Genomic DNA, 24043 nt, shown 5'->3' with positions numbered 1-24043 from the left:
CTATCAGGCTATGCAGGTGATTTATGGATTTTTAGATAAGCTAGAGTTGAGACTTTTAAAGCTTATAGATGCATATTCATTATTTTCTCTCAGAGGCTGAAAGAGCAAGGTTGCACTCTGTAAGGTTGTATCATGTCCCTTGTGTATATGTTATTGCTTTCAGCTTCATGTCCTTATGATGCACCTAACAGTGGGAGACAGTATATTTCTAATCCCTTTCTCTCTTCTTCAGATTCCTTTTTACTCCTAATGGATTTCCTTGTCCAACATTGATGTGAAGGCTTTTTCTTGACTTCTGTAGCTTTTTTTTTTCCCTGGATGGTTGTCTTCTCCTGGAGTTCCACTCTTTTTTGAAGGGGAAACAAAGAGTAGGTGGATGTGAGGGAGAGGGTGGGTTGGGTGAAGGGAGTGGAAACTGTGTTTGGAATGTTTTATACATGAGAAGAATTTATTTTTCATAAAAAGAAAGGAAACTTATACAAAGTCCCAGAATTTATTAAGATGTAACATTACTAAATAATGATTGAGTGGGTTATTATATGAACTTTCCAGACAAATCCAGGGCCATTTTCAGGTATATCATTTGGTAGAATGCTAAAATGAGACAATGATACAATACTGATGCATGTGTATTTGTGTGTCTATGTGTATAATTGTATGTTTAATTAGAGTTGAATTACAAAAAGGATTATGATAACAGAAACCAAATAAGTAATAAAAAGCCATAACCATCTCTTTTATTTGTCCACAGGTTACCTTCCTAGAGATTCAACAAATAATATAGACTAGGTTTCCCAAATGGATAATTCCATCAGACGGGAGAAGCAATTTGGCTGACGTTTTACAAAGAAATTCAGTGTCAAAATCAATGTAGCTTCTCAGGTTCTCGTATTTCTAGACACACACACACACACACACACACACACACACACACACACACACACACACACACACACACAAAGAGGCATACATACAATGCGTTTGTAATTCAAAAGTTCTGCTAAGAAATAATTGAATTGTATTCTACATTCTGTGCTTGAATTTCCTAAGCAACTTGGTACTTCAGAGATATGCATATAAAATATGCATACTCCCTCTCAGTTGCCAAATAATGATTGGGAATAGAAAACATGAGATTCAGGAGTGAACTGGAAAACAAACAAAAATGACAAGGTTTAAGACAGAATATGATCTCTATCTTAAATTGTATAATGTTGTATCAGACAACTTATTCCCATTAATGTTAGTTTTATGAAATATGAGGTCTAATGTTTGCTGCATGTGTGATCATTAAAATTATAAAATCAAGTTGGTAAGTGTTTTATCTGAAGACTCTGTGATGGCTTTATTTATTACCTACTTTGAGGTAATTGTTTGCTATATGCTATATCTGACCTCAGCATAACAATGCCAGGTAGTTTCTGCTTCCATTTACTTGACAGATTCTTTTCCATGGAATGACTCAGTGTGTGAGTTCCTTTTCCACTTAACGGTTTTTGTGGTAACAATATTTACATCTGATTTTTCACTACACGTTGCAATCAGGTCTTTAGTTGTCATGTTATTATAGACAGCAGTGAAACAAGTCACTACATATTAATGTTTTTTTTTAGATTTTTGGCAAATATATATATATATATATATATATATATATATATATATATATATATGATGTTAGATAACCTGTAGGAAAATTTTAGTAGAAAAGACACAAAATGAAAAGCATAGGTGTTGCATAACTAATTACTAACCTATTACAGTCCTTATTATAGTGATGTATATTTTACAAAATCATTACATTTTGTGCTCTCATGTTATCCTGCAAATTCTTCTTCTTCTTTATGCATTTGCCCTCTTATTTTATTTCTCTAATTAGTTCAGCATAGATAACATGATGCACAAAATAATGAGGTCTATCAGCTACTTTAACCTAGGGTATAGTTATATGAATTTATAAGGCTGCCGGATACCAAGGCCGGTAAGCAAAATAAACCTGGTAGAGCTAGACAACCATGTGTTCTTAGGCAGGTTCAGAGTACCAGACATGTGGTTCCTCCTGAGGACTGACCCTTAAATCCAATGCAAAAGTAGTTGTTCAAATGGTCTCAGCATATACAGAGAATCATTCAAATGTTTTCAGTATATAAAAAGGGTATAACTAGAAATTTTGTATTTTACTTATAGACAGCTGTGAAAGAGTGGTAATTTTTATTTCTTAACAATTTATAGTTTATAAGCTTAGCAGAGTTCTAATCATATGTGCAGATATTATTCTTCATGATCACAGACAACAAAATTGCTCTTTCAACAGTAGTTGAATAAAACTCCTCTTATAACAGCTAATGAACCTTTCTGAGCTTTAAACAAAAGGTATTGGATTAGTCGGGATTCTCTAGAGGAAGAGAACACATAGGACGAATCTATCATCTATCTATCTATCTATCTATCTATCTATCTATCTATCTATCTATCTATCTATCTATCTATCTATCATCTATCTATCTATCTATCTATCTATCTATCTATCTATCTATCTATCTATCATCTATCTATCTATCTATCTATCTATCTATCTATCTATCTATCTATCTATCTGACTGTCTGTCTGTCTGTCTGTCTGTCTCTCCTGTCTGCCTGTTTTTATCATCTATCGTTCTGTCTGTCTAGCAAATGTATTAGTATGGCTTACAGGCTGTAGCCCAGCTTGTCCCACCATGCCTGTATACTAACAGAAGCACCAAAGTTCCAACAATTGCTTAATCCAAATATTGATAAATCCAGAAGGCAGGGTGTCTCAGCTAGTCTTCAGTATATTGTAGAATCCCCCAAAAGTAGTCTGAAATGTCTGTGAAAGAAGAAACTTGCCAGGCAGAGTTGGAGCAATCAGGCAAAAAGAGAACAATAAACTATTCTGAATGTTCTTTAATTAGCCTGATACCTATGCTGTGGCCCAGAAATGTTGCCCACATTAAAGACGAATCTTCACATCTCAAAAGATCTGGATTAAAGGTGGATCTTACCATTTCATAGGTATATAGCTCTCTGTCTTTTAATTAAATCCAGAGGTACTCAAGTTGACGACAAAGAATATCCACTGAAATGCTATAATGACTATATTGAAGTATATTTAATTCGCTAAGACAATAATTTTATAGACAATATTTATGTTAATAAACCTAATAATTATTCTATAAAACTAAAAAATTCATACATTACTTATTTTCAGAAGTATTATAGTAAGAAAAAAACCTAGTTGGCTTTAAAGATGTACAAATAGACTTTAGAATCTACTAAAGCAACCAAAATATGTACATTTCTTAACTCCCTAAATATTATTCAAAGACAATTCTGTCCTATTTCTCTGTGTGTGTGTTTATATCTTAAAACACTTCATAAAAAGCATTAGAGTTCCCATTATGTAAAATAAAATTGTACCCAGAAACACATTTAATGACTGTTCATTTTTCTCTCATCTAAGTATCAAAACCTGGTGCTTGAACTTTATTCACTATAATATTTTCCAGACTCTATCTTCTGTCCTGGGGTTAATAAGATATTTCTGAATCAGTGTGTTAGGCATGGGTTAACATTTATTTGTAACACTTCCTCATATTTCATTACTGACATGACAATCATGTTTTCATTATTTCATATTACATTGCTAAGTGAGTTGTTCATAGCGTCATTTAGATTCCATTGTTTTGGGCTTACCATTTCATTTATGAATTTTAATATTTTGTCATTATGGGTTAGTGATTTTAATTAAAATTATGCCTACCTAGTATGCAACATTTAAACATTATAAATAAAACGTTTTTTATTCCTTGAAGTACATGCTTAGTTTGGAGGGGTCAATAGAGTGAAGTTTTCACTAAATAATTTTTTACTATCTTCAGATTTTGAACCAAGAACTATTTTAATATTTATTTTCCTATTATCTGATATTGTAAGAATATTCTTTAATGTTTAATGTATTTGTCTTCAGTATTGAACCTGACACTATATTCAAACTAAAATGAAAAAAAATATTTGAAAATTAATTTAACCATCTCCTTTCCTGTTTTCTTCATTGATATTGAAGATTTTTTTATTATTATCTTATGTATGTATTCTAGTTTTGTTACTGTCTTGTTTGAAATAAGATTACGCTGGATAGAGAGAAGCTAACCAGTTAGGAGATCTTGCTATATTTCTAGATGACCTTAAATTTGTTTCCAGCTTTGACATAGCAGCTCACAAACTTCTGTAACTCCAGTTATGGGGATACAACTTCTCTCCATTTTGTGAGTCTCCATTTTTCTGCAATTATGTGCATGTAACAGCATGTACATGAATGCACCTAAAATAACTCAAAAATCCAAAATAGTATAAGTGTTTTTAGAATTTTGTTTTACTAATCTTCGTATATGTGTCAAATTCTGTACCTCTATCAGCATCTTTCTATCCATCCCTCTACCAAATTATCTCCTTATAAACTGTATTAATTATAATTTTTCAAGTTCTTAAACTTTATCTTGTGGATAAAACAAGATTTAAAATATCAGTGTGCTTAAAATAGCTAAGCATTTTGAACAGTTCTTTACATTTCAGTAATGATATGAGAATACGCTTTACTAAGTAATATTAGAATGCTTGGTGTCTTGTTAATTTGTTTTCTTAAATTCCATTTTTTCCTTAGCCTTCTGACTTTTAAGTTTCAACGCTTTTTTGATATAACACATTGGAGAGCATTGGTAAATAACACATTAAAAGCACATAAATTGGTATAAATTGCTTATCAAATTCCCAAAGGTCAGACTTGAAAGCATCCATACAAGTAACATGGTATAGGCTGAGTATATTGTTTGTATGTATTTGAGAACACATATATATGTATGGATGTATGTGTATACACACATATAAATCTATGAATTTGAAAGAAAATAAGGAGAGGTATGGGAAGAAAGGGAGTAGAGGAAACATTTTATTATATCGTAATTTTGAAACAGAAAAGAATTTAAAAACTTAACCTCATATAAGAATTTCATATATCTATCAACCACTAAACAGTTGCTGAATTCCTCACGAAGTCTCCTTCCCACAGTTATAGTTAAAACATGCTTGCAACATGCTAAGAAATTGCTATTTGTATTATTCATGAAAAGTAAAAGAAAGATTTCTGAAATTATTGATATGTAAATGTAATCTCTTCAGAAGCTGCACAAGTATATCTTTTCAATATGGACAAATAAACGAGAACTACATAATATCTATATCAATTAACATAGAAGGAAATTTCACAGGTATCACACCTAGGTTAAGCACTACAGGTAATAAATAGTTGATAAAGACAGACAATCACTTCACTTCAGGGATGAGACCTCTGATAGATAATCTTAACCCAAGTGGTCAAGCCCAAACATATTTACATGTGACCAATATTATATATACATGTATAATACAGTAACCTTTCTCTCTCTCTCTCTCTCTCTCTCTCTCTCTCTCTCTCTCTAACACACACACACACACACACACACACACACACACACACACACACACACACACACACACCAGTAATAATTAAAGAAGAAAATTAAGAAAAGGTATATATTAAGAGAACTCAACTATCAGTGGTTTTAGGTTGGTTTCAAGAGTCAAAAACAGACATTAATGAGTGAAACAGCTCTTTCAGGACAAATGTTTATGAATTAAATTAGGTTATATTTATATCATGAATAGCTCAAACTATCAGTCAAGAATTATTTTATTTTTTTTTTAAGTATGCTAGGTTGATGATGATTTTGGCATGAATTAAATTTGAAACAATTTTATAATTTCATTTTTAAAAATTGTATTTATTATATTGTCTACAGTTTTACCTAAGCTATAATAAAAGTAAATTAAAATATCCATTCATTCTATAAAGACACTTTAATGTGATATTTTATTATAAAGACCTTAAACATTTAAACTTGAAGTACTCTAGTATAATATGAAAAATTGACCAAAGCCACCTTTTTTTATTTAATACTTAGAAGAAACATGTTTAAAGATATAATCTGTATTTTCTAAAGTTTTAAATTTTTGCTTATTGCACTATAAACGTTGATTTTTAATGGGAAGAAAACAAAGCAATGGAGGTCGTTTTGTAAAAGACAATTGTTCTGGGGTAGGAAACTTATTCTTAAACCTCATCCTGGATCAAAGGTTGAAGTGCATTAATCCTGCCCAAGTTTGAGATTGGGAAATGATTTATGAGAATTGTACAAGAGAAAATCATATTGAACCAACATAACCATTTATCTGACAGATCAAAGACCTTGAAGAAAATGACTTATTTCAAGAAGTGTAGAAAAAAATCAAAATGTGAAAAATTTTAGAAAAATGAAAGTCTAGGTGAAAACTAATACAGGGGGAAAAATGTCTTGACACTCAGCTTTTCTTCTCTGTCCTTAATTTTATGGTTTTAAATTTTATTAACATGGAGAATGGCATATGTGTATACAAGGAAAGCTGATTATATATACATCCCATATTTTCCTCCAACTGTTACAACACTACACAGTATAATCATTACTATTGTTTTATATTTTATTTAACTAGCTCACAATGTTCCTCTTTTTTCAAATGTCCTTGCCATCCACTCAGGCATTTACTAGTGGCCGCATCCTTTAAAGAACAAACAAACAACAAAAATAAAAACATTTTTTTAAAACTCTACCATGTCAACTGTCAATAGATCTTAAGTATGGAGTGGAATCTTAAGATCTATGCCTAGAATGCAGCTAGTTTAATTTTATACAGGTTAGTCTAAAATATGCAACCCGTGTCTCAGCCGATATTTTAGATAATTCTGAAATCTCACTAAGATTTAAGCATCTGTTTCTCAATTTATTTAATAGTGAAGTCTCCATTACTTGGGTTACTTGCTAAAAGTTAGTGAGTTGTTTCTTGTTAAAATTCACACACACACACACACACAATGAAACCTTCACTAAAGCATTTCATTAAACTTTTAAATAAGTTCTAATAACAGGTTGCAGGTGGAACTATTTTACAGGTTCTGTTTCAAACAAATCTGGAGTCTTTCTACAGGGTTATAGTTAAAATCTTCAAGTTTAGACATGTATTAGTCATGAACTGTAAACACAGTACTAGAAACATCAGTATTTCATTGGAGAAATGTAATGTATTCCTGACTCAGGTTTCTTTGCTACCTGCGATCTTATAGTTTGCCTCTGATAGACTGACAGCTGCTTCTTGCAGTGAGTTTTGTGAATATCTACACAGAGTGCTTATGCATGTAAGTTCATTGCTATGATACTTACATATATCTGATTTTCAAATCATGTCCTGAATGATGATGCTGCTCTGGGAAAAAAAATTAAAGACAAATATATGGCATCGAAAAACTTGGAACTACTTTCAAATATTTAACTCTTTGAAAACATCTACTGTGCAAATGAGTAATGTTAATAACAGATGACACATAATACTACAGCTATAACTCCATGTGTGTTAGATAATCTGTGGATTCCTTTGGATCTTTGATAAATATAAACATTTTCTTTGGTTGATATCTAAGAAAAGTAGGTTTACTTTCTTTCTTGTTATATGCTAGAGGACCTCGATTCCAGCTGCATGGGCAAGAAATGCATTCATTTTCTTCTTCATCTCAATAGGGAAAAGTTTCAATTGATATCATATTTGGTTATGTTATACAAACTAGCTTTCTACATCTAAAGTGTGGTTATGAATCAACTCAAAATTGGTTGTGGTTTACAAGAGATTGATCAATACATTTCATTTCATTACTTATATTTGCTTCAGTTTTCTTACTGTATTGAAGTCTATGGTCTATTGCAACACTCTTATGAATTTTGCTCTTGTTGACAAAGTTGGGCAGCAGCATCTCATTTTTTTCATCAAATTCTAAAACTTTATTTTCTTGTAGTTTTTGAATTGGATTTATTATTAATTTAACATAGTATGATTTGTATTGATTATAGAACTTAAAATACAATATAAAGTTAATTTTATTGAAGCATTATCACACAAGTTTATTAGGCATAATGGGACATTTTCATATGCAGAAAAAATGTATTGAGAAAACAAGAGGAATAAGCATATTCACTTTGCCAACAATTTATTATTTCTTTGAGAAAGAATCAGCTGATAATTTGATGCATTAGTAACAGGCATTCTGTTTGTGAAGATAGACACAAAAGTTAGTCCTCCAACTTACATTTTTATACTAATTTTATATTTACTGGCAGATTTTTACCATCACTTTCTACCCCTTCATGTGCCTATCCTCCTATCACTGCCATTTTGCTTTCATATTGTATGAGGGTTTCTTTTGTTATTAGAGACTTCGTGTAAGTAAAACATTTACTGCAGTAAGCTCGGATAGTTCTCTTACTGTAACATCTTTGAATTACACTTATGTTGCTCAAGAAGATGAAAAGAGTTCTTGTTTTTATAGAGGAATATCATTTTGTCTGTTATCTAAGCAAAAAGATTGTAAATACATTTTAGTATACAATGTCAATAAATTTTATAGTAAACATGTAATGAATATCCTATTTCTGTGACTTCTTCAGATTTAATAACTTGATATTCTGCTATAGAAAATCTACCATAAGTAACCTTTTAAGACAAGAAAATATTTTTCTCTAATTTATGTCCTGCTTCCCAAGACAAATAATTTTTATTAAACTGACTTTTAAAAAAATTCATTCCAATCAACCTCAGGGCCTTCAATTCTTCCCCTCGCACCCAACTCTTCCACAAGAGTCTCTGACCTTTGTCCAATGTTTGACTGTTGGTATCTGCATCTGTTTCAGTCAGCTGCTAGGAAGAGCCTCTCAGAAGACAACTGTGACAGGCTACTGTCTGCAAGCATAACAGAGCATCATTAATATTGTCAGGGATAGGTTGGGTTTCACCATGGACCAGCTATTGGTGGTCCAGTCCTTCAGTCCCTGTTCTATTTCTATCCCTACATTTCTTTAAGATGGGATAAATTGGGGGTGGGAAGTTTGGTGGGTGGGTTAGTGTCCTTACCCCTCCTGGGGTTCCTCGTCAGGTTCCATGTCCGCAGTGTTAGGCATCCTGCCTCAGATCTCCCAGAGTGATTTCTTGGAGATTCCCTAAGTCCAGATCTCTGGGACTTCCTAGGGATTGCACCTACCCGGTGCAGCAGAGTGGCACCTAGAGATGGCACCCAGTGGCAGATTTCCGTTTATTCTCCTAGACCTCTGAACATCTCTCCCGTCTCCTCCCATACCTGATGTTGCCCCCATGTCCTTCCCTCTCCCCACACTTGCCCACTTCCCTCCTTCCTTCTGCTTCCTATACCATGCTTTCCTCTACTAAGTGGGATTTAAGCATCCTCACTTGGGACTTCCTTACTTGTTTAACTTCTTTGGGTCTATGCGAGTATATCCTGTATCAGGGGTATTCTGTACATTTTGCCTATTATCCACTAGTCAGTGAGCATATACCATATATGTCCTTTGGGTTTAAGTTACATCACTCAGGATGATATTTTCTTGTTCCGTCCATTTCCCTATAAAGTTCATAATGTCTTGATTTTAGTAGCTGAATAGTAATATTCCATTGTGTAAATGAACCATAATTTCTGTATCAATTCTTTGGTTGAGGGACATCTGGGTTATTTCCAGTTTAAGGCTATTATGAATAAAAGTTGCAAACAGATTTAGCTAGTCTAGATGCCTGGGAGCTCTCAGAGACTGAGACACCAACCAGAAGAATATACAGGGAATAGTGTGAGGTCCCTGGCTCATATGTAGAAGACAGGCAGCTCAGTCTCCATGTAAGTACCCCAACATGTGAAACAAAGGCTGTCCCTAAAGCTGTAACTTGACCTTGGTGTCCGTTCCTCAAGAGAGCTGATGTGTCTGGCCTCCAAAGGGGGGTGGGCATGCACCAGGATAAGAGATTTCCAGGGGACCCACCCTCTTAGGGAAGAGAAGGAGGATGTGGGAAGGACTCTGTAAGAGGGGAACCAGAAGCTGGGATAGCATTTGGGATGTGGATATATGTGTGTGTGTATGTGTGTGTGTGTGTGTGTGTGTGTGTGTTTGTGTGTGTGTGTGTGTGTGTGTGTGTGTGTGTGTGTGTAAATGATTTTATATACTTGTTTTATATGATAATGTCTGAAAGAAAGATTTCCCTAAATTGCTGACCTAAATTTATAAAAGAAATAAATTTCTGAACCATTACTGACACTTTATAAACATCATCTTTTCTTCTCTGTGTGTGATTTACAGGTTGACATCGACCAATCATTCACTGACACCTCAAAGTGATTTGGATTCCAGCAGCTCCGAAGAATTCTATCAAGCTGTTCACCATGCTGAGCAATCATTTAGAAAGATGGAGAATTATTTAAAGCAACAGCAGCTCTGTGATGTCATCCTGATAGTTGGAAATCGAAAGATACCTGCTCATAGGTATGAGAGTTCCAATATTGCAATTGTATATCCATAGTTAAAAAACTTATAGAATAGTTTTTAGACTGCAGAATTTGTTAGCATTATAATAAGTAGAAATTATAATTTCTTGACATCTTCGGTCATTGCTATTCTATTACTTCACATTCAGGGGAAAATTAACATATCATTTTAATTATTTAACTACTAATAAAAGAAATTTAAAGATTTAACATAATTATTTCTATAACTCCTTTAATAACTGCACATATTACACACTTTAGTAATTAATTCTGAGTAACCAATAATTCATTGATGTCGCATTAAGAGAACAAATTAAAGCATTCTCAATTGTGGTGATTTAACCAAGAGCCAGTCCAAATTTGAATTCTCTGCTTCATGATACCAGTGTTGTCCATTCTCTCTCTATTGCATTAGTCTGAATCTGTGCCTACCAGAAAAAAAATAAATAAATAAAAGGTTGTCTTGTGAATCTTTCTGTACCTGTGTCTCTGTCTCCTCCTGTGTGTGTCTTACATGTGACTGTGTCTGCCCCTCACAAAGAGTTTTATTCTTACTATACTAAACAGCATAAAATGTATCCTGTAGGGAAGGAATGGAATATTTTATAGAAATCTTTACAGTTTTACAAGGATCAACTTACTGTCTCTAACTCACTCTACCTGACCCAGGTGACAAACATCACTTTTTCAACCAGTATTCATAAATATTGAATCAATTATTGTGGCGGATTCTAGAAAGTTGCTTTAAATAGCCATATTTGCTGTTTTCCGAAGGGGACAAAAAATACAGCTCTGTCTTTTAGTTAGTTTGACAATGGATTTTTCTATCTTGTTGATTTTCTCAAAGAACTAGCTCTTGGTTTCATTGATTTTTGCATCATTCTATTTGTTTCTAATTTATTGATTCCAATCCTGTATTTCCTGCCTCCTACTACTCTTCAATGTGCTTGTTGCAGCTTCTGCTTTTTCTCTGTCTTCTCCTCCTTCTTACCCTTCTCTTCCTCCTCTTCCTCCTTCTCCCATCCAGCATCATTTCAGTGAACTTTTAAGTTGGGGTATGAGAACTTTACAGTTTCTTCATGGAGGCACTTACTGGTATGAACCTAGCACTACTTTCCTCTTAGCACTACATTCATTATGTCCCATAAATCTGGTGTGTTATACCTTCATTTCCATTGAATCCTAGAAAATCTCTAATTTCTTTCTTTAGTTCTTCCTGACCCTGGGACCATTGTGTAGAGAGTTGGTAAGTTTCCATGATTGTGTTGTCTTTCTGGTGTTTCTGTTGCCATTGGTGTTCAGCTTTAATGTGTGGTGGTCTGATAAGATATAAGTAAGATGCTTTTTCAATTTTGTTGTATTCGTTGAAGCTTGTTTTGTGACTGACCATATAATCAATTTTGGAGAAGGATACATGAGTTGCTGAGAAGAAGGTTTATGGTTTTTTTTTTTTTTTGGTGGGGGGCAGGCGACATATTTTATAGTTGTCTGTTAGTTCCATTTGATTCATAATATCTGTTATCATTTCTCTGTTCAGGTTTGTCTAGATGAACTGTCAATTGGGGAGAGTAGAGTGTTAAAGTCTCTCACTATTAATGTGTGGGATTTGATAGATAATCTAAGTTTTAACAGTGCTTCTTTACAAATGTGACTACACTTTTGTTTGGGGTGTAGATGTTCAGAATTGATACTTTTTTCCTTTGAGGAGTATGAAGTATCCTTTCTTGTCCCTTTTGATTAATTTTGGTTGAAAATCTATTTTATTTGATATTAGAATAGCATTCTAGATAGATTCTTGGCTCTATTTGCTGGGAAACCTTTTTTTTCCCAGCCCTTTACACTTAGGTAATGTCTATCTTTATTGCTGAGGCATGTTTCTTTTGTGCAGCAGAACAATGCATCCTGTTTTCAAATCCATTCTGGTAGCCTGTATCTTTTTATTGGGAAATTGAATCTGTTGATGTTGCCAGATATTTATGAACAGAGATAGTTGATTCCTGTTATTTTGACATTGGTGGCATTAGTGTGTGTGTGTGTGTGTGTGTGTGTGTGTGTGTGTGTGTGTGTGTGTGTGGTGTATGTGTACATGTGTGGAGGTGAATGTGTGCTAGTATGATTGTGTGTTCTGCCCTTGTTTTTCCTCATATAGAATTACATATTTCCTGTTTTTTTCTTGGATGTAGTTATACTCCTTGGGTTTCAATTTTCCTTCTAATATTTTCTATAGGGCTGGAATATATATATATATATATATATATATATATATATATATATATATATGTACATATATATATATATTATTTGAATTTGAACTTGTCTTGAAATAGCTTGTTTTCTTTATCAATGGTGATTGAGAGTTTTGGTGATTATAGTATTCTAGGTTGGCATCTGTGGTTTTCTTTTCTTTCTTTCTTTTTTTTTTTAAGAGATTACAAGATATCTTTCTCAGGTCTTCTAGCATTTAGAGGCTCTGTTGAGATGTCAGTATAATTGTGATATATCTGCCTTTGTATGTTACCTGGCCTTTTCTCCATGCCACAGTTATTGGTTCTTGTATTTTTGATTATTATGCGGATGGAGGATTTTCTTTTCTGGTTCAGTCTAACTGGTGTTCTATAAGTTTCTTGTGTGCTTATTGGCATATCTTAAGTTAAGTAAGGAAAGTTTTCTTCTATGAATTTGTTGGGAATATTTTCAGGGCCTTAAAGCTGGGACTTTTCAATTCTTCTATTTCATTAGTGAATTTATTTATTTACATTCCACATGTTATCCCCCTCCCCCCCATAACATCCCAATCTCCTTCTTCTTCATGGGTACTCCCTCACCCACCCACCCACTCCTGCCTCAGTGCCCTAGCATTCCCCTACTCTGGATTATCGAACTTCTACTGGCTCCCTTCCCAGTGATTCCTGATGAGGCAATTCTTAGCTACATATGCAGTTGGAGGCATGGGTCCACCCATGTGAACTCTTTGGTTGGTGGTTTAGTCCCTGGAAGCTTTGGGGTGTCTGGTTGATTGATATTCATACTCTTCCTATGAGGTTGCTTCTCATTCCTTTCTCTAAGTCTTCCATTGTAGTCCCTGTGTTTTCGTCAGGTTCTGGCAGAGCCTCTCAGGGGACAGGGACAAACATACTATGATTGTTTTTTTGTGACTGGGTTACCTCACTCAGCTATATGAGGCTCCTATCACCAAGCTCTTGGCCTCAGCAGTAGTGTCTGGGTTTGGTGTCTGCAGATGGTTGGATCCCTGGGTGGGGCAGTCTTTGGATGGTCATTCCTTCAGTTTCTACTCCACACTTTTTCCCTGCATCTCCTTTCAACAGGAGGAATTCTGGATTAATATTTTTGAGGTGGGTGGCTGGTCTCATCCCTCAACCAGGGGTCATGTCTATCCACTGGATATTGTCTTTACAAGATCGATCTCCTTTTTGTTGGTATTTCAACTAGTGTCCTCCCTGTTGGATCCTGGGGACCTCTTGAGTCTCTGGCATCTTGGACTTTCTAGTGGCCACTCCCAGTTTCCCTTCCCCCATTGCTATACACCTCCTTTCGAAATCCTGACCCTTGGTACTTTTCCCCATCTCCTCCTGTATCTGGACCAGAAACCTTTTTTTTCCCTCCTCCTCTTCTGTCCCTCCCAAATCACTCTCTCCCTCTACTTCCCAAGATTATTTTCTTCCTTCATCCAAAGAGAACATCCACACTTTGTTGTGATCTTCTTTCTTCTTGGGTTTCATATGGTCTGTGAGTTGTATTGTGCATATATTGACCAATTATCACTGAGTACATACTATGTTTGTTCTTTTGTGACTGGGTTACCTCACTCAGGATGATATTTTCAAGTTTCTTGCTTTTGTCTGTGAATTTAATGAAGTCCCTGTTTTTAATAGCTGAGTGGTATTCCATTGTGTAAATGTACCACATTATCTGTATCTATTCCTCTGTTGAGGGACATCTGGGTTTCTTTTAAGCTTCTGACTATTATAAATAGGCTGCTATAAATATAGTGTAGATGCTGGGCATGGTGGCACACGCCTTTAATCACAGCACTCGGGAGGCAGAGGAGGCAGATTTCTGAGTTCAGTTCCAGGCCAGTCTGGTTTACAAAGTGAGTTCCAGGACAGCCAGAGCTACACAGAGAAACCCTGTCTCTAAAAAACAAAAACAACAACAACAAAAACCAGAGTGGAGCATGTGTCCTTGATATAAGTTGGATCACCTTTTGGGTATATGCTCAGTATTGATGCTATTTCGTGTTTTTTTTTTTGGTTTTGGTTTTGGTTTTTGTGTGTGTGTGTGTGTGTGTTAGATTTTTCTTTTAGATTTGAATCTAAAATTTCTTTGGGTGATGTATAAGTTTCTTCTGTTTCATGTTCTGCACCTGAGATTCTCTCCTTCATCTCTTTTCTTCTGTTGGTGATGCTTACATCTGATTCTGTTCCCTTGTTTCTGCTTTTTTTTACCTAGGTTTTCCTTATCTAGGATTCCCTCAGTTTGTGTTTTCTGTATTGTTTCTATCTCCATTTTCATGTATTGCACAGTTCAGTTTATTTCCATCACCTGCATATTTGTATCTTTCTTTATATCTTCAATGGATTTATTCATTTCCTCTATCACCTTTATAAGATTAGATTTAAGTTCATTTTCTTTTCCTTTGGTTGTGTTTGGTTATCTAAGGCTTGCTGTATTCATATATATGTGCTCTGAAAGTTTCATCTTTCCCCAGCTTTTATTGATTTTGTTTTTTTAGAGGCCCTTTAGCCATTTAGATGGCTTTGGTCACTGTATGTTCCTGTTGTTAGTAGGTATTGGGAGGGGGGTTAACATCAATGGTTCTGATGTGGCAGACCACTGATAGGTATCTTTGTGCTGTATGCTTGTGGATGAGCAGGTCTGTATGTTTTAGGACTTTCAGGTCTGATAAAGTTGGCAGAGAGGTGACTTGGAGATAGATTCTCTGGGGACAGCAGGCTGCTCAGGGTAGCTTGAGTGTGTCCCAGAGGTCTCAGTCAGCAGGAGAGATGTGTGGGCAATAGAAAGTAATCTTTATGGTTTAGACTCTGCAGGTCTAATGATGGTGGATGAAGAGGTTGGGGGAGAATTGTGTCTTTGAATCTGTGAAAGTGTGTACATATAGGAGGGCTTGGAGGGAAAAAATGAAAGGGAGAAATTATGTCACTATATTTAAATTTTAAAAATTATTTTAAAAATGCTCATTTTACTAATGGTTTGTCATTATTTGAAACTCTAAAATGGTGGTGGGGAATATACAGTAAATATATACTTTAGGGAAATCCTTTATATGAAATGAAGTAATTTATGATTTTGTTTATTCTTTATTAGAAACCGAATGAGTATGTGCCATATGGTCATAAAGTGTATTCAGAAAGAACAGGGACAAAAGACAAAAATGAAGCATTAGATGTCATGTCCTTAAAAGTATCCAGTTTAGGTGTTAGAGCTTGAAATAATGTGCAATAAATTGAAGTAAAATTTAAATGATGAATGAATACAATGATGATGTTTTACCAGGATTAAAAAATAATAATTCTACGGTCTGAAATCTTAATTGTCTAGATGTATCAAGTTATGTTTTCTTTAAACCTTCATCGAGGCATAATAGAGAGAAAATGATCTATCTGAGAGACCTTGAATAACAATAAGAAAATTTGGATTTGAAGTACTATTAATAATTAATTAAAAGCTAATGCAGGTTTTTGGGGGAAGTGTAGTACTAATAAATCAAATAACAGTAATAATCATTGCAGGCACCAGAAGCTATTTAAAATTCATGATCTTGGTTGTGTATCAGGCCCTGTTTGACACAATTTGAGTATTTCTAAGAGGTAAAAGAAATCTTTTTTTCTCCATTTTTTAAAACATTATAAAATAAAAACCAAAGTCCTGGAAGGTTTAAATTGCACCTGATGTATAATAGATAATTGGTAACAATAGAATGCAAACTCCAAAACTATGGGTATATATGTTATCTATCTTTAAAACACAGGCAAATGGATGGACCTGGAGGGCATCATCCTGAGTGAGGAAACACAATCACAAAATAACCCAAATGATATGTACTCACTGATAAGTGGATATTAGCCCAGAAACTTAGTATACCTGAGATATAAGATACAATTTGCAAAACACATGAAACTGAAGAACAAAAAACAAAGTGTGGACACTTTGCCCCTTCTTAGAATTGGAAACAATCACCCATGGAAGGAGTTACAGAGACAAAGTTTGGAGCTGAGACAAAAGGATGAACCATCTAGAGAATGCCATATCCAGGGATCCATCCCATAATTAGCCTCCAAACGATGACAACATTGCATACACCAGCAAGCTTTGGCTGAAAGGACCCTGATATAGCTGTCTCTTGTGAGACTAGGCCGGGGCCTAGCAAACACAGAAGTGGATGCTCACAGTCAGCTATTGGATGGAGCACAGGGCCCCCAATGGAGGAGCTAAAGAGATCTGCAACCCTGTAGGTGCAACAACATTATGAACTAACCAGTACCCTGGAGCTCTTGACTCTAGCTGCATATGTATCAAAAGATGGCCCAGTCGGCCATCACTGGAAAGAGAGGCCATTGGACTTGCAAACTTTATATGCCCCAGTACAGGGGAATGCCAGGGCCAAAAAATGGGAATGGGTGGGTAGGGAAGTGGGGGGGAGGGTATGGGGGACTTTTGGGATAGCATTCTAAATGTAATTGAGGAAAATACACAATAATAAGAAATATTAAAAAAAACACATCGAATTACCATAACCTAGTATACTATCTTTGAAACATTATAATACTGATCAAGAAGAGCACAAAAGATATAAACAGAAGAAAACATCAGGTGGTCTGTGAAGCTACAGCATTACCCTACAACAGAAATAAGACTGTGACGATAAAGAGGAGAGGGGAGAGATATTGCATAGTCTGGCTTGGTAATACCAGAGCACAGAAAGCAGGTGTGCAAGTTTATGTATAAAATGTTCTTAGAAGAAACGAAAGCTTACAAGAGCAGAGGAACAAATGAATCAAAGTTTAAACCTCTTCTCTTTCAGCCTCCTAAGGAGATAGAGAATTTACCTGATGCACAAAGATATACTGTGCTTCACAGAGGCAGCCTTTCAGGCCATGACGTGGTACTATTGGTTACTATTGGCTCCATTACTTGTCTAGAGGTCAGACTCATTGTGGCAGAGCATGGGGCCTTCAAGTACAAAGGCCTTCTTGGACCAATGAAGATTTTTGGAAGAAGTGTCCCTTTTCCTTTGCCTTATGTTAATACTGATTCAGGATGTCTGGGCCTTAAAAGGAGGGGATAGACCTAGAACAAACTAAAAGATAGGTTTGTGTTGTATTTAACATAGGGAAAGAAATACAAGGAAACTTTCATGTCATCTGGATGAAGTCTAATGGCACAACAGCAATTGGAAATAAGACAGTGTGAATGTAAGAAAATTACAGGCAGTACACTGAATTTAGTATAAAGGCAGTCAAATGCTGGTAGAACATTAGGAAAATGGTTTCTTCTTTTTTACAGGCACTGCAGTAGCACAGTAAATTTTAAAGCTATCATACAAATTATTAATGCAGTGCTAAAAAAAGTGATTTTGCAAAAGTGAACATTAAAGTGAAGCACAGAAATCCACAAAGTCTACAGCAAAGGGCAGGTCACAGAGGAAGTCACTGAATAAGAGATAAAGCTGAGATAAAAAGTCTTCACTACTCTAACTTAAAAAAAGTAGGCTAAAAACTTGGAATGCAATTCACAGACCATATGAAGCTCAAGAAGAAGAAAGACCTAAGTGTTGATGCTTCAGTGCTTCTTAGGAAGTGGAACAAAATACTCACAGGAGGAAATATGTAGACAAAGTGTGGAGCAGAGACTGAAGGAAAGGCCATCTAGAAACTGCCCCACCTGGGCATCCATCCCATATAGAGCCAACTGGACACTATTGTGGATGCCAAGAAGTGCTTGCTGGTTGAAGCCTGATATGGCTGTCTCCTGAGAGGTTCTGCCAGAGCCTTTCAAACACAGAGGCAGATGCTCATAGCCAACCGTTGGACTGAGTGCAGGTTCTCTAATGGAAGATTTGGAGAAGGGACTTTAGAGGCTGAGGGAGTTTGTAGCCTCATGGGCAGAGAAACAGTGTCAATTGGCCAGAACCCCCTCACCCCCACCCCTTAGCTCCTGGGGACTGGACCACCAACCAAATAGGACACATGCAGAGACCCAGAGTTCTGGCCACATATGTGGGACACACCTCCCACTGATGGCCTTGTTGGACATCAGTGGTAGGAGTGGCTCTTGGGCCTGAGGTGGTTTGATTCCCCAGTGTAGGGAAATCCCAGGGCTGGAACTGGGGAGTAGGTTGGTGGGTGGAGGTGCACCTGCATAGAGGCAGAAAGAAGAAGGATGAGATGGGATATGGTATTTCCAGAGCAGAGACCAAGAAAGAGGATAACATTTGACATGTAATTGAAGAAAATATCCAAAACATGGAAAAAGAAAGAAAAAAGATTGTTATTTCTGTTCAACTGCTTACAGAAGTCAGAGGAGGGCACTGCCTCCCCTAGAGCTAGAATTAGCATGTTGCTGTGAAACAACTGACTTGGGTGCTGGGAACTGACTTGGGTCATCTGGAAAGGCAGTCTTTCCTTTTAACTGCTGAGACATCTCTGCAGACCCTCTTCACAAATCCTAAACGAGGTACTAAATTAATATCCTCAATGAAGGTGTTTAAATATGTGGTGCTTTAAAACAAGATTTATGTACATACATATAGTTTGTTATTTCCTATGCTCTTTAAAATTCAACCAAATGTCCAAATCGGGAGTGTATATAGGATATAACATGTTATTTAAAGAAAATTCAAGAAAAAACTTCAAAGGACAAAAAAAAAAAGGAGGTTGACATTGTCTAACATCATAATAAATTAAAGTGGAATAAAGGAATCTTTAATAGATTTAGAACTACATTTTAGTGACCCCCCAAATAGAGATTTTCCTAAGTGGCTGCACTTATTCAGTGAATCAATTTTTGCTCCAGCTTTCCCTACATTAACTGAAGCTAAATATCCACGTATAAAGATGTCAACTTTTGCCAGATGTTAAATCTAGATTCTAATTCAAATCTTTTGTGTCAGTAAATCTAAATGCAGAATTAATCTTTTCATACTGCGATGACTGAGCTGCCAGCCTTTTCCTAGAGTTGCTGCGGATTTTATATGATGATTCAGACTTGAACAATGTAGGTCACAAAATATTTTGTTCTTAAAGATATGACCTGCCTGTAATGCAAACTTAGTGTGTAAGAACACGCAGATTTAATTTATGTTGAAATACTTGTTTCTGGAGAGATGCCCAAGCTGATGTTTATGGAGACAATTACTATTTATCACCTGATGTTTATGGAGACATTTATTGCTTAACACTTTGATATAACTGATCATTTCACATTCATTTATTTCATTGGGTTGCAGTAAATATTTGGATATCTCTATGCTTTTTAAATAAAATTAATAATAATTACTATTATTTTATGTGTGAATAATTTTGCATACATGTATGACTGTGTACTACATATATGCTTTACATCTTCATAACTCGGAAGAGGACATTGTATTCTCCAAAAATGATTTCAAGATGATTATGAGCTGTCAAGAGAATGGTAGGAATCAAACACATTTCCTCTGAAAGAGGAGCCAGTATTTTTAACTGCTGAGCCATCTCTCTAGCTGATATTTCTATTTATTATTTCTAACTAGGTCAATCTAGTGATCACCCTAATTTAGCATCCTGAAAGATAAGAAAGCAGGTATGAGCCATTTGGTCTGGATTTAGGTTTATAAAAGTAACAATAAAAATTTCAAAAATAGCAAATGATATATTTTCATTAACTGGAAAATGAGGTGCTATACACAAAATAAATGACAATTTAAACTATGGGGTACTCTGAACTTTTAAAACACATTTTATGAAATACAGTGGGAAATGAATTGAATGAAAAGATGAGAATATGAATGCAAACATTTTCTGATTTGTAGTTTAAAGTGGTCAACCTCACTATTACATAAGATTAGAATTAAAGTAAAAGTAACTATGGGTTAAAACACACACACATGTATGTCATTTGTCCTTGAATAAAACATATTTGTGTGTGTGTGTCACTGCAAAAATGGTAAAAATCCCAATAATCAAAAGTAGTTATAAATAAATGGCACATTACAACATAAAAAAGTTTGGAAACCAATTTTCTATTAAACCAATTAGAGTCTAGATGATAATGAAGTATTTTCTTTTCTTCATATATGAACAAAATAAATTTATTATCACCCATTAAGAAAAATTATTTTATGATTTATTGTAGATGAAACTAAAACAAATATAATAAATGAAAGCTAGGAATCCCTTTGTCCTCAGAGCTACACTAAAATAAGCCTAAAGTATCCCTGGAGCTCATGTCTCCAGCTGCATATGTATCAGAAGGTGTCCTAGTAGGCCATTAGTGGAAAGAGAGGCCCATTGGTCATGCAAACTTTATATGCCTCAGTACAGGTGAACACCAGGCCAAGAAGTGGGAGTGGGTGGGGGAGCGTGTGGGGGACTTTTGGGATAGCATTGGAAATGTAAATGAAATAAATACCTAATTAAAAAAAAGATTACATAAAGATAAAATATCTATGCAAAATGCAAGGATGGTTTTTAATATAGTACAAAATATTAATTTGTGGTTTCAAAAGGGTTATTTACAAGTTTTGATATGATATCAAACTATTCATAATCATCTCCTTTTTTTTCAACCACACATCTGATTTTTTTAAAACTATTCTGCAGTCAAAACATCACAGTCAATGAATGCAGAAAACCCAGCTGTCTTATGATAAACAGGCATTGAAGAGATTTGCAAAAATGTAAATATGAATCTCACTGTTTTGTTGTGGAAAATAAAGTTCTATAAAGATGAAAAAAATACATTTTCTACTATTGACAGGATATTGATGCTTTAAAGAGAAATAACAAGAATTAGAAAAGAGTAAATATAAGTTTTTATTACCAAATACACATCATATATTTAAATTCTTGTGAAGTAGAATGGAGCAAGAAATTATCATACTGTAATTTGATATAATATTTATTAAATGGTACAAATGTGTTTGATGACCAATTAGTGTTGGTTAAGGGAGTAAATCATGAAGTTGTATAATAGCCAGTGGTAATGTGTAGCTTAGTTTTAAAGGCTCATTGGGTACATTTTATACTATACTTTCAAAAGCTATATTTTCATTATGTAGTTTATTTTTAATTCAATCCAGGCAACAATTTCATGAATATATACAATTCATCACCGCCACTGTACTCATTCTACATAACTCTGACTTTTTTCCTCTCTTGACCCTTACTTACATGGTTCTACTTTTGATCATATTCTCCCACTTCAAGTTTTCTTGTTTTCACCCATTGAAGGTAAATTAGAGTTGCATATATGAGCGCAATTAAGAAAACAAGGTCTGGGAGATTTATCAATAACTACATCAGGGAATAAAATGATAAATATAGCTCTTCCCTAGAGACAATTAACTACCAATACTTCCTCAAGTTCACACACTCCCACCATCACAAATCATTGTTGGAATGATGAAGGACACATGCCTTCCTCCCCTCCCCTCCCCTCCCCTCCCCTCCCCTCCCCTCCCCTCCCCTCCCTTCCCTTCCCATTCCTTCTCTTCTCTTCCCTTTTTTTCAAGCCCAGTTTAGGGTTCTGTAGCTGCTGTGTGGTTTTGGTTCTAACAGCAATGCCTTATATAGAAAAAGGCCTTTCACAACAATACTCCCTTTTGTAGGCTTTTTCTGTTTTAACTTCTTTGTTGATTATTTGTGATTTTCACATCAAGCACCCCAGTCCCGCTTATCTACTTGTCCGTTCAAATACAACCCTTTCCTGCAAGAGCATCCTCCTCCATTAACGAAAACAAACAAACAAAGAAACAAATACCAAACCAAGCAAGCATCGAAACCAAACAAACAAAAACAAACTATATTGCTGTGTAAGCTTCCATATGTCACAGTATGTCCTCCAGTCTACCTTTATATTCTTTCCCTCTTGTAAAGCATCCCAATATCCTCAGAAGGAGTTGGAGACACTTCCTATTGAGGTTGAACACTCAGATATCACTTATTTTCAACAGGTCAAGTCTCTTCATGACCCACCATCCAGTGTACAAAAGAAGCTTCCCTGCCCAGGGCTAAATAGCATTAGACTCTAGGTATAACGCTGAATGTTTAAAAGGATGTTCATTAAGTGAAGTAACAGTCATAGATTTAGTCTGTGTCATGGACAGTGACAGGCCTTTGACCTGGTTTACAGTAATAAGCTTGGTATTCCTTATTGTAAAGCAGGTATCAACTAGTCTGTGATTATCTCACAATCAGTCATACTATGTGCATACTGTTTTCATAAAGAGACATGTATTTCCTGGCAGATCAGTATTATAGTATGCAGATTCCAAGCAGTATAAAACAAATGACCTCTCTTTCTTCAGAAGCCTACATTGTATTGAAGAATATAAATATTTGGAAGTATGCTATCTAGCAAAAAAAAAAAAAAATCTCTTTCTGTTTCAGGTTCAAACTCTGTGTCCTGTAACCAAAATTCACCAGTTTGTTTGGATTTGTTATTGTTTGTTTGTTTGTTTGTTTCTGCATCAGGGTTAGAACACCTAATTTTGATGGGCAAATGAGGAGAATGGCAACAGAGAGGGGTTTTTGTTTGTTTGTTTTTTTTTTTTTTTTTTTTTTTTTTTTAATGCTTCCGAAAAAGCTCTGGCAAATAATGCAAAACTTGCCAGTGTTTTTGAAACCTATGCCCTCTTAGAATATCAGCATATACCCATGCAGGGCACCTCTGTTTAAACATGTCTTATCTTCATAATCATTATCGTCATCATTATTATCTTTTCAATTTAAGTCATAAATTTATAATTTCATCAGATTGCTGATTATTGATTAGTTGTTTTACCTCTTGTCTGCTGAATTCAGTGTTTTGTGTTTTATGTCCATTGCCTAAAATAGAACCTGTGCCTCTTTCAGGCTTGTTCTGAGTTCTGTCTCTGACTATTTTGCTGCCATGTTTACAAGTGATGTCTGTGAAGCCAAGCAAGAGGAGATCAAGATGGAAGGCATAGACCCAAATGCACTCTGGGATCTTGTTCAATTTGCATATACAGGTACAGTAAAATAACTATAATACCATAGAGATACCATGTTAATTTTAAAACTACTTTAGGTCTTTCAAAGGTAAAAAACATAAAAGACTGAACTTTTATCATTAAAGGTTATATAATAGGGAAAGGCTGGTCTTTATGTTCAGTAAAATAAAAAAAAAACTATAAAGATGTTGATTTTTATATTTTTCACACAGTATTTACACAAAATTAAATATATGAATAAAATCAGTATTGGGGATAGGATGAAGAAAAAAAAGTAAAAGAGTTAATCATTAAATACAAAGTTGCTTAGCTCCATAACTGGCCAGAACATTAATCATCTAAAATGATTCTCTTTAGAAATATGAGTTCAC

General features: G+C 35.0%; 1 protein-coding gene across 1 annotated transcript in view; it reads left to right on the top strand.

The window, feature by feature from the left end:
• The window catches only part of Klhl1 (kelch-like 1), a 413770-nt gene that overhangs the window by 126807 nt on the left and 262920 nt on the right, over positions 1-24043 (top strand). The window contains exons 2-3 of the mRNA NM_053105.2: positions 10275-10457; positions 23554-23690. Of these exons, the coding sequence (NP_444335.2) occupies positions 10275-10457; positions 23554-23690 (320 nt within the window). The remainder of the gene's footprint in view (positions 1-10274; positions 10458-23553; positions 23691-24043) is intronic.

This window comes from Mus musculus, chromosome 14 (genome assembly GCF_000001635.26).
Source record: "Mus musculus strain C57BL/6J chromosome 14, GRCm38.p6 C57BL/6J".
In the NCBI taxonomy this organism is placed as follows: Eukaryota; Metazoa; Chordata; class Mammalia; order Rodentia; family Muridae; genus Mus; species Mus musculus.
Note: the sequence above shows the minus strand (reverse complement) of the source record. Positions and strands in the feature narration are given on the sequence as shown.